The 12,731-nt window shown below is 40.6% G+C and overlaps 1 protein-coding gene across 2 annotated transcripts in view; it reads left to right on the forward strand.

The window, feature by feature from the left end:
- LOC124156025 (actin cytoskeleton-regulatory complex protein pan1-like) overlaps positions 1-12,731 on the forward strand; it is a 450,499-nt gene that overhangs the window by 298,558 nt on the left and 139,210 nt on the right. Inside the window, exons 1-2 of one of the 2 annotated variants that reach the window (XM_046530311.1) lie at positions 4,156-4,406; positions 5,974-6,397. In XM_046530311.1, coding sequence (XP_046386267.1) covers positions 6,124-6,397 — 274 coding nt within the window. In that variant the 5' untranslated portion in view covers positions 4,156-4,406; positions 5,974-6,123. Of the gene's footprint in view, positions 1-4,155; positions 4,407-5,973; positions 6,398-12,731 lie in introns of those variants that run through there. The other variant, XM_046530312.1, reaches the window with a different exon arrangement.

The following is a 12,731-nucleotide window of genomic DNA, read 5'->3' on the forward strand; positions in this document are numbered from 1 at the left end:
GCTCGCAAAACAGTAATATGTATGTATTTATGCATAAGAATGCTCACGGAAAAAATTTACTGAGGGAATTTCAGCATGTGGGACCCAATAAATATGCTAAATTTTTAATCAAGTTTTCTTGGGCTTCAAACCAGGTAATTGGGGTTTTTAATGCAAACGTTGCAGTAGGTGAGGTTGCTACCGTCTTCAGGGAAAAAGATGACATAATTTTAACTCGTAAGTCAATACGATCCATACAAAGATAAAATTTGTATTCAAATTTTATTTCAATTGAATAAAAAGTTAATAACAATCATAGACGTAATTTTGTTTCGTTTCATTCATTCATAAGTCAAATATCCGAAGATTGGTTGGACGCAGCTCTCCTTTCCTCTCTTCCTTCCGCTAGCCTTTTCATGGCGACGTATTTTTATTCATTTTGTCGCTGATTTGCCATGTAGCGATATAATTGAAAATCAGTGAATCCGTCGTGTTACGTGGTAGATATGAACCACTGAAGATGATGTAAATTTGTATTTTGATATAATTTCATGTAACTGCAATTGCAACCAATGTTTTTTCTTCTTGTCATTCGATTAGTAAGTTTAGTTTAATCCTCTCCATAAAATATCCAATCATGTACGTGTATGCAAAAGTTGTGACATTTTCTTGGGAAACGAATTACGCCTTTTTTTTGCAATTACGGTGGAGAAAATCTCCTCTTGTCTCGTTTGAACTATTATGAATTTATGCTGCCCATTGTGTGCAATTCAGTTTTTCCATTCATGATAACGAGAGTCGGTGGCGTCTTTCTTGTATCTTCCACATTCATCCTCGCAGTGGCGTGTATGGCGCCTATTTTGTTGCCACCGTCGCAAGGCTTTTTGGCTCCCGATTGGCAATTTTCACTTCCATCCTCCCGCTCCTTACCCGCATCAACCGTGGCTGAGTGCCTGCTCTTCACTCTCCCTTTCTCCACAGCAAAGCAACGACCCCTGAATGGGATCTACTACGTCTTCCAAGACGAGGAGCGTGTTGTCGTTTGTTTGCAGATGTCTACCCCGGCTTGGAAAATAGAATTTCTGTCTTACTACAATGCCTTCCTTATCGCGTGTCTACAATACTCTGAAGGACGAGTGAATTGAAGAAATGTTTTATATGTATGTGCATTTAATTTAGGCCGATATGCTTATTAGTCTTAATACTCCAATTTATCTCAATATTCTTGTTGTTTTATAGCTACCATATTTTGCGATACATAGGCATTTAGTTAGCTTACTTTCTGCCATCTTATTTATCTTATTTTGGCTAAGATTTGCCTGCTATCGATGCATGGAATGCAATCAAATTTTTATCAACTCAGAATCAAGCATGGCAGTTATGACTATTAGGATACTTCCTAATTTTATATAGCCCTTCCACTTTTTGCAACCCTAAAATTTCAAATTGTCGCTGATCTGCAATGTTGGGTTATTATTGAAATTCAGAAAATTCTTCCACTAACCTGGAAGGAATGGACCGCACAAGGCAATATAAATTTGTATTTTACTTTTATTTGATGCAACTGTTTGCAATAAATAATTTTTATTTTTGAAATGCGATTAGTAAACTTTGTTTCATCTACTTCTTAACATATCCAAGTATGTAAAAATTTTGTGTTGGGCAAAATCAATGACATCTTGTAAAACGAATTAGGCGTTTTCTTGCTATTTCTGTGGAGGAAATTCCTTCTTTTCACCCGTAAACTGTTATGAATTCAGGCTACCCAGTGTTTGCGATAATACCATGTAATCGGAAGCGGAGATTATCAGTGTTTTTGAAGCGAAAGTCATTTTGTTAGTCTCTTTGAGGATGCGGATCCCTGGAGTGTTCTCCTACGTGTGTTGAGGTATCTTCTCGCATGTTCTCTGCTTCACGTTGTGATCCTTTTTCGCATCCGCACCTCTTGCTCGAGTTCACTCTTTCGAGGGGAGGGAAAAATAAGTGTGAGTATAGACGGTGAAGCGCCAAACCCGGTCTAGCGCCAAGGAGCCCTCGAGTGAAGAGTTCTTTAGTTCAGAGGGAGCGAGAGGTCGGGCGGGAAAAGTGTTAGTACGCGGTGGCACCGCGTGAGTTCGCGGCCGTCGCGCCCGTGAGTGGAGGACTCGCGTGTTTGAGTCGAGCGACCGTGAACTACTAGTCGGACTACTGCACTCTGAGTGAGCCTCACGCTCGCGAAACACCGAGTGTGTACTTCATGGTTGGTTGTTACGGCTGGGTTGAAATCATCATAGCCACCCACAGACACTGCGTCCAGACAGACGGCCAGGATTTCCAGTAGTATCATGACTTGAAAGTTCGAAACCGTCCCAGGATGGTACTTGAACGTTTGCAAGATTTATTTGTACGAGGAAAAATTTCGAGGGAATGGGAACGATGGTACTAGCTGCTGGTGAGCGAATTGCGAACACTGCATTGAAAAATCTAGACGATTGTGCAAGGTATGCGTCCTTCGATAAGCTATAGAACTAGATAGACGTAAAGAGCTAAGCCGTTCCAAAAACAGAAAGAAGTATACCTGCTAAGATATCAGAATCTGTATTAAGCTCCCTAGCCCCCCTAAATTTTTGGAGCACCCCCCAGAAATTCTTCCGAAAACCCTCCGAACATCCTAGGCTACGTTCAATGACGCATCAAATTCAGGATTTCTTGATATTTTCCGCATCATCTACATTTCCTTTAATCTTCGAGAAAACAGTTTAAAGACTTCTTTTCAAAATCATGCGCGCCTGGTGGCCTTATACACGAATCAATCGGTGGGTGTATCTGTAGACGTCATGCAATTTTATCGCCGCTGCTACTGAGGGACATTTCCATGAGTAGCAAGGATAATATATTCAGACAATTCGCTACCTACGGTCAAATACGGTGCATTTAGGGCTCCTGACGGAAATATCACATTCAATACCTTGTTTACTCATGCGATGAAATTCGATGTGTGGAGTCATTTCCGAAGCGAAATTTGCGTAGCAAAGGATAAAGGTGGGATGCGATGCAGCCGCATTGGTTGTTACGCCTCATCTCTCTAAGTTTCGAATTCTGGAAGGGAACCTTTGAACGGCGCAACGATAGAAATAGAGTAGGAATTCGGGAGTTAATGGTTCTGGTCTTCGTCCCGCAAGCTGTAGTCTTTGTGCCGTGTATAAGCTTCACAATATATATGCATAGAAATTCTTCACAATACTTTTCAGATTCGTGTTTGCTGAACTGTGTTGTGTTGGGATGGTAAGGGGCCCCATGATTTTAATTTCAGTGAAAAGTATTTGAAAAGTAAGTGATTAATTTCAAATTCGTCTTTCGCTTGCTCCCTGTCTGTCATAACTTGTGACTTGAAGTATTTTATTATGTTTTTTTTTATTCTTCCTCGGGGTCAATCATGCCGCAGTTATTCGAATCAGGCCCAGAAATAAAAAAAATATTCCTTCGCTCCACATATCAATTTCTATCTCGTTTTCGCAAAGGAAAAAGTTGTCATTCCACGATTAAAATTTGTCGGCTCATAAAGTTATCAGTTTCATGCGAGCTTAGTGAAGATGTTGCCTTTGTGCAACTCTACAAAATATACTCCAAGTCCTATGAGTCCCTCTCAATCGCCATCCTCGTGGATACGTCTTCCCCTTTCCAAGATGAGACCCTCACCCTTCTCAGCCTTCCTATTCGTTGTTTGGGGGGTTGCGGCTTCAAAATTTTAATTATTTACTTCTTATTCCATGTAGTTATACGCCCTGTAGTCATATGAATTTCTCCAAAAAATTAAAAACAGTTTTCTTTCAAAACACAACATCACAACGCCACACATTGACGTCGGAGTTTAGCGTATTGAAGTTGGCACGTCATGTCTCAGCATTGGTAGGTGCTCCTGCGTTTGAAACTCTTTGAAAGGGAACCCCCTTGAACGTCGGAAAAGAAACCGGTCTACTACTCACCTCTCTTATCCCAGGTTCCCCCTTTATCCCGTCCTCCGATGTTCGTTTTTTCTCCTCCTCCTTCAATCCACTCTTCCCTACTGCGACACTTCTGAATCGACACAAAGGCAATGAGGGGAGGTTGTGGTTTCACAAAAGTGCTGATGCCGGCCTCTTTAGCATTTATATATATTCATCCCGTTTCCCAATCCTCCTCCCTCAATGAGAAGAAGCGGCGACGGTGGGGCACTGTCTTCTTCGGGACCTCGGCCGTGGCGGAGGTAGGGAGCCCGGGGGACGAGCCAGTCAATTCCCGCGCGAGTCCGTCCCTCCTTTCTTGTGACCTCGCGTGTTGGATGTCTCCACTCGCTTTCTACAGCTCGACATCATACGGTTACCAACGCTTCTCTCCCGACTCACTGAACTGCAATCCGTGAGCTGTAGCGTACTCCTGTCTACGTTTCTTCTTACTTCATTATACAGGTAAAATGTAAAGGATTGCGTGAAACTTCTATCGCCTCTGCATTTGGTACATCCATCTTTGTCAAAGCGTTCCTCTGACACAAGACTCTCTCATACCTCTGAATACTGAGAAAATTCCTCCTGAGGAAATGCTGTGAAAAATACCTCAGAATTCCGTTCCTCGTTTAAAGAACTTAACTCTGCTATGCTTACTTCCTTAGTCATTCATTATTTCAAAGTGGGGCTGAATATTTTCGTCCTTTGACTGGTTGCACTACCTTTTCTATCTTATGTCGGCTGCACTTAGAAATAAGTAGTGGCTAAATGTAAAAGAATGTGCAATCCCACCACCTTGTATTGTGGAAAGTTTTTATATCTCTTGGTAGCTTTTTTTTTGGAAGAATCTGAACCTTTGAACCGCGAAAATGTTTTCCGAAAAACGTCTTGCAGTTCTAAAAAAGTGCCTTTCTTTATTCTCTCTTGGCTATGTGAATTTTACATAGTATAAGTATGAAACGAGTTCTATCTTCAGTCAAGTAGCCAACTCTTCTCCTAGGATTTAGTGAATTCGGATTTTTTTAGGAAAACTTATGGCATTCCTGGGGGTGGTTATGTATTTTCCTTTTTCTGGTTTGATGGTGTAGGCGACCGGTAGTTGACGTCGTTTAGGCCATAAGAGAAGGCTATGAGATTAGAGCTGGAGAAAAATCTAGTGTTCTCATTACCCAAAATAAAATAGAGCTATAGGGAATAACGTCCAATTGATAGCGCTAAGAACTTCTAAGTTTCTTCCACAAATGATCTACTCAGAGATTGATCTGCGTGTGATATACCTATCTAGTGAATTTGAACTTAGATGCCTGGTATCAGAAGTTGACATTCCGGAGACTAATATTTTCCAATCCGGTGGCATTTTATTTTACTCTTAATATGTATAAGAAGTGTACTTTTTATGAAATCGGAAATATATTATCTTCAGTGAAAGCATTTACTTGGCTTCTCATAAAGCGTGATGGTTTCGTGGGTAGAGTGCTTGGATCAAAAGGTTCCGGACGAAGCCTTCATACACTCCCAACCAAATATTCTCACGTTGAAGGTGGTTCTGCGATTTTTACTGGCACCCTAACCGCAAATGTGATCCACTTGGCCGTGGTCTAGTTCGCGGAAGCTTTATCCGCCCCTATGCTACCCAATCTTGAGATCGAATCAGTGAGTGTGTGAATGTATATAACTTAATGTAACAATTCTGGAATTTGTCTTTGGTAAATGCATTGATTTATGAAAACGTGTTCCCTCCTATTCTACATCCTCTTTAGCTCTCAAGCTTTAAAGCACTGCAGGAAACAAGTTCGCAGTCACGCGCAAATTTATACACACCAAAATATTTTGCATAGCCGGAATTCGAACCCGGATTTCCCAATTTCCGGGCTGGTGTGTTAGCCACTCAGACCACCAAGTCATCTTCTCAGAGTAAACGTATTATGAACAAGTGAACTTATTTCATTAGAGTGAACTCATCCATAATAGTTGAATTTCTATTGCTGTTTAATTTTATATTCATCACGTCTCTCTTCTTTCCTTCCACCAGGAGGACCGTACAGAGGACTGACTAGCCCGACCAGCCGTAGTCGAGCCCCGTTCTCCCCACCAAACTCCCCCCCGGGTGATGGGCAAGCCCCGTCGCCGTTGGCACTCCGGTGGCTGCGACCGCGGCGCCTCCTGAGCTTCGGCCGCCCCGATGGCAGCCACCACGACCACGCAGTCCCCCACCCCCGGGGGCTCGCTGCACTGGCCCATCGGCCACGGGGGACACCACCACCACCACCAACAGATATCGGCCGCGCCCCACCACCACCACCGATTCACCATCGCCGCGCAGCCCAGGGGCCTCTCGCCGCCTTCGTCGCCCATGCTCTCGAGCATGCCCTCGCCGGGGTCGCGGACCAAGGCCCCGCTCCGGACCATCAACAGGGGGCCTAGCTTCCTCAGATCCAGCGGGAGGTCTGCCAATGGTGAGTTGAATCTTTGATGCCAACACTTAGCTGGGTTTTGGAATATAATAGCAATCAAAAGCTAGATATCTGGAGGTTATACAGATCCTCTTTTTGGGACGGAGGCTTTGACCCCCTCGATTGTTTTCGCTCTAGAGGAGGCTACCATTAGCAACTATAGATATTGATATGGCTTCAGTGCAGAGCAAAACCTAGTTTTAGAGTAGCGGTCACGCCTGTCATAAATATTCTGGATTTTTTTTTCACAATCAAGTTTAGCGATCTTGACCATTAGGGTATGCCTGTAAGTAATTATCTTTCTCGTTTTCTTAGGCTAATGGGACTTACTTAGTAATAACTTGAGTTGTTGGATCAATGATAATTGTTGGGGGAAAAACCAATGCCAACTAATTTTAAATGAAGACATTTTTTAATATATTTTTTTTAAATGTCCGAATAATTACATACATGGCGGAGTATCAATACATACCGTTATCAATACACTAGTGTATGACCCTTTTTGCGAATAAAAAATTCGGTACCTTCAGTTCCCTTATTTCCGGGCGGAGTCCCCATGGGAACTTCTTTCGTGACGAAAACGCAAAAAGGATATGGTTTACTTTGAAATTGACTTCTATTGACGAAGCCATTGCCAGTAATTTAATTTTATAATTGAAATTTGTGATATATATACCCCATACCTTCGCCAGTTTTGGACAGGTCCTTGCGTATTGAGCAAAGAAAGCTTGGAAAGCTTTTAGAATTAAAATATAAGGAATCGTAGTTTTCCATGAAAGCTTTCTTACAGATAAAAAGAATTTATTTCGCACCTTCGGTGTTTTCTATAATAATGGAGAGATGTTCGAGGAGCCACAAAGCATTTACAAAACTTAGTTTCCACTCTGAATTTGACTGACGTATGCCGCAAGTCCAGAGTTATCTGTTTTCAAATTATTTATCGTCCTAATTTCTTCCATTCTCGTCGATTAATCATTACCGTCCCCATCATATCCTGTATGTTTATGAAGGATCTGGAATTTCGTCGTTGCCTCACGTTACGGTGAGTGATTGTTTGCATGAGGTACTGTATAGGTGCCTCCTCCTTCTTCAATGCATTCGACCTATTTTTTTCCACCGTGCGTCTCCCGTCGGCATTCGGTGACACTCAATCCGCCGATGAGGGTGCGCGGCATGTTTCGCGCCCAAAAAACACCCCGCATTCCTCTCATTTTCCGACGGTGGCGCCTCTGGTGGAGAGCAGGGCGCAACCGCTTCGTTCGCGTCAAATGGAGTGAGGCACGTGCAATATGGGATAGGCGGAAGATCCGGGCGCAAACTAGCCTGTCTCATCTGCGATGCACGTGCGCCAAACCCTTTTGTGTAGCATTTTGCTCGTGTGCGGCTGGGGTTTATCTCCTCGACGCGGCGGTGGGCATTTTTTTCCTGCAAAATACCGACAGATTGATAAACGTTCCTCCTGAAAATGAACTCTCCGGATTCTTGGTGGAGAGGCGTGTTAAAGCGCTCCCGTTTTGAGCCCAGGGGAATGGATGATTAGAATATTTGCTCTCCTGCAGTGCTTTGCGAATGCATTCCAGCAGATAATCTCCCTCTCCTCCCGCTTTATATTTCTGGGAAACGTCGTTAGTTCTCCCGCATGTCTTCCTGCACGTGTTGGGTAGGAACCTATTTCCCTCCAATGGAAAAAAAAAACACTAGGGATTTTCGACTGTGGATGCAACCGTATTGGAATATTTTCGAGCGATTATACTTTTATTTTACAAGGTATTTAAATAAAAATATAATTATATCCATAATCATTCGAAGGAAATTCCCTTTTTGGAGTAAAAACCGTGATTGAAAATTGAAATTGAGATTGTGGAATAGGATTTACTTGCTTGTGAATTCAGGTTTGGCTTAAACACATCAATCGAGGATAGTCACGGACTTTTTCTTCGTTACCTTGATTCGGGAATATAGCTACCACTAGGGTATTTTGTATTTACATTCGGGGAATAATCAAATTATCGTATGTGCTAGGAAAGATTTATTTTACTTATCACTTAATCTACTTGATGTATGTCATTAAAACCTTGTTTAATTAGGCGGAACACCAAAAACGTTTACAAAAACATCTGCTTAAAAATAATTTTTCATTTTAAGACACACAAGCTTTTCCACATATGAAAATTTCTTATAAAGGGTCAATGCTATTGAATTTCAATAATCCATTTCGTGCAAATTATATTGGAATCGGAGTAAAAAGGCATTCTTGAGTAAAGAAATTAAGAGAGAGATAGTTTTTTGAAATTAGTGATTTAAAAAATCAAAATTTGTGATGCGAAAATAACTCATGAAATGGCGTCATTCTGTCCTGCATATTCTTTACTTCGCGGCGCTGATGATTTTGTGTATAAAAGAGCATTAAAATGGATGTGTTAGTATTCCGTATTGATTTTGCTGAATTTCTTGTTTATGTGAATGAGAAGGCAACTCTTCTTTATTTTTCTTTTAATTTTTTGTTTCTCAACCAAAACGTCATCTTATAGGCATAACGTCTCCCTCGCAATATTGTGCTCTTCTATGGCACGAAAAATCCTTTCATCCTTGGTACTGAAAAAAATGCAGAATATTACTTGTTTTATCAAGACGAGGCTTCTAACTCATCGCGATATTGAAAACTTATTTATAACTAAAGCGTAAAAATTGGCTAGATTTTTATGTATGTATATTTTGTGCGTAATTATTATTAGCAGTTTCTAATTAGATGTTAGCATAATGGCGTCATAATCAAATTATTAAATTGTCGATTCAAGCTATTTATATTCTAAGCATTATTAGTCTGAATATCTATTCGAGAGCAACTCTTGTTTTTTATCGTGTTGGCGATCTTAAAACTGGTATTAACGTAAAAATATTACCGAAACATAGGTTGAATTTATTGGAACTTATTCCATTTCGTATTGGCGAAATCTGCATATTTTTGAAGCTGTGTATACTTATACATCCTTGAGACACTACCCTGAGATTCCACTGATTCGTCCAATTCGCGTGCCTCGACAAGTTCTCTCCCACCCTCCTGTTTCCCTCCCTCAATCCCTCACTCGCCGATTCGGACGCTCTCCGCATATGCTGACCGCTGCGTCTGCGAATCCCCTAGCCTCCCGTAACCTTCGATTCCCACATTTCCGTATCCAGAAAATACATAAAAGTTGGTCTAGTGTTTTTATTGTCCTCCCTAAAGGAGAAAGTCATAAATCTGCATCAATGTGTAACCCCGACAGCAGAGGGTGAGCACCCGCCAACACAGGGACAAATTTGAGATTTTGGGCGTTGGGGACATTGTAGAATTTCACGTAGAAACGAATTGTGAGGGAGATTTTCTTTGCCCTTTGGCTAAACTTTTTTCTTGCAAGGTACTCTGTCACAAATACTATTTATTTTGAGAAAACATTCTAATAATGTAAATGTTATAAATTTGAAAGTTTATTATTGATTGAATTGAAATTTTTCACAGGGATAGGTTAACATTTTTTCAATTGCAATTTTTTGCAATTGGTGTATAACCATTTTAATTGCAAATTTTTTTAGCATTTTTTAAAAAAGATGAAAAATCATAAACAACATTTTTAAGCGGAATTTAAAAATAATGATCCTTTTTTATTGTATAACCATTTTAAACTGTATCTTATGCAATTCTTGAAATTCTTTTAGAAATCCACCGGTTGTTTCTGGAGGTATCCCATTACGTACCTGGCACAAACCGTACACGGGGGACATGTAACAGCTTTCTAATCAAGGTAATCGAGAAATATGACCATTATGAAACACACACTGTGGCCTAGTAGATTCAATTCGAAAATGAACGGACAAAACGCGGCATATGGAAGCCTACGCTTGTTCACACAATAAAAACGAATACCTTACCTTTTTTCACTATCGTCCCCATAAAGAAAGCTAATCGAGCCCTAATGAGGATGAGGGCTTCTTGTGTGCTTGAGCAGAGTCTTCAATAGACGTTTGGCGGGTGGTGCCAGGACACCAACCCTTATTTAAAATTAGTGAGAAAGAAGAAAAAAAAGAAAAAAGGTAATTAGGTTCGCGTAATGATTCTACCTAGCTTTTACTATTCCTGTATTATTTGGGAATAAACAAACTCTTATTACTATCCGTTCAGCTAAATATCTCTCTTAATTTATCGTTTCTATCATGCCTAGAAATATATAGATTACATAGTTCCGTCTTCCCTGCCACTCTGAATGTATCTATTCTTGTGAATCTAATTACGCACACTGGCTATTTTCCTCAGCAAATACACTAATTCACAACCAACCTGGGTATTTTGTCTTAGGCGATTATGATAAACTATAATTTATTAACCATGCATAAAATTGTTGCGGCGAGAAGTGCAGCTATTTAAACCATGTGCGATTTTTATAATGGAACGTATAAATAATGATCTCATGAGTAAGGAAGGGGTGACTCCTTGCAACAGAAAGAAATTGATTTTTCTGGGCAATTTCCTAATAATTGCGTCACCTATACGTTAATTAACGTTTATAGGTAAGTAGTGATATAACCATAGGAAAATGTAGAATATGTCTTTGAAGAGGTGCAAGATCATTTTGGGTGTACGATAGTGTGTACCATTAGTCGAATAGGACGTTCTACGATAGCTCTAAGCGGCGGGTGATAGATAACTTAAACACCATAAAGTTTCCACTTTCCGAGGGGCAGGCTCCATGGGGTCCCTTTAAACCCACCCCTCTTCGCATTTTAAAAGATCATTAAATACCTGATTTAATTTATCATCTTGATGTTTTGATCATTCTAGGTTTTGTTCTTGTAGACAGAAGGGGGGGTATCCTAAGTTGATAGAAATTTTATATCAAGTTTCTCCTAATCTTCCTATTTTTCATCCTTCCTTTTTCATATTAATTGCTCAAAATTCACAATTCTGTGGACTTTTTTTGGCTTAGAAAGTTTTTTTTTGTAGCTGCTTTAATCCTCAATTTGTATTCTTCTGCAATTATATATTAGACAGTATAAATTAAGAGAGATATTTAGCCGAGTATTGGTGCCCGATCTTTGATCCAATCGGTTAGTATAAGTTAAAATTTGAGTTGAGCCCAGAGTGGAGTGTCTAACTTAGCGACCATCATGTTTAACAATGGCGCAGATTGCTTCAAATATGAGCGGGCATTCCGCGCTATTCTCCGCCAATCCGACGCCAGCGATGAACATCACGCCACCCGCCTTTCCTCACCACGCAGCGGAATAGCCAAGGCGCATCGCCCTCTAGTTGTTTTTTTTTCGCATTATTACCCGTCCGAGGGAAATTAATCGAAAAATGCGGCGATGTGCGCGTGTCTAGAGGAGACGGGAAACGAACAGCTGACGCGATCCCATTTGCTGACGCTATCATTCGTCAGCGGTAGACGTTGTCTTCGTCTCGATGTGTAGTCGAGGAAAAGAATAAACACGATTGCGTCGGATAAAACAATGTCTTCGGGGTGGTTTTTTGCAGGCAGCGCCACAGTTGAATAAAATCAAATAGAATTAAACTTGTTTAGAACGAACAAATCACCGTTACCTTGAGGAGACAAAAACTTGTATCTGTATAACGTATCTACACATATTTCTAGGCCGGACAGCAGCGATAATATGAGAAGTTTTTGATATATATAGGAACTGATTGATACAGGAATTCGTTTTCCCCGGAACAATATAGATCTCTCAATAATTCTAGGTGGGATTCTGTTGTCAGATATCTTTGATTTACTCATTCATCTCTCTTTTGTTTACGATAGGAGTCACACGACTACTGAGGCGGCTTGCAGGGTAGCATGTCGATGTTTTTTTTTTATTTCACACCGCAAAAAATGGTATCTTTACTTTGGGTAGATTGATATGATTGTAGAGACGTCTTTTTAGGATAGAGGGAAGAAACCCGCCGATATTGGCATTGACTTGATCTGTACGAAGGCATCTTCTACGGACGAAGTATTGTACTCAAGTGTTCTGCTCGAAGAAACTAATTCGAGTAATGTGCCACGGAGAAGAAATTATATCTTTTTCCTGGATTTGAACTTAAGTCTTCCATGTGGACCGCACGTTACCTGCCGCACTAATTAGAGCACAACTTACTATTTTGGTTTCCGTCAATAGGTCTACATCAAGCCGCCAAGGAAATTTATTTACCAAAATTTACTTAACATGTTTACTAAATCCATACTTTGCCGTCGTATTATCTGCGTCACCATCATTGGATATGTCGGTATGGATATATCGCTCGAGTTAACCGTTACTAGTAATTTATTTATTTTTGTCATTAAGACTGTAATATTTGGAAGAA

This window comes from Ischnura elegans, chromosome 3, assembly GCF_921293095.1.
Source record: "Ischnura elegans chromosome 3, ioIscEleg1.1, whole genome shotgun sequence".
Lineage (NCBI taxonomy): Eukaryota > Metazoa > Arthropoda > Insecta > Odonata > Coenagrionidae > Ischnura > Ischnura elegans.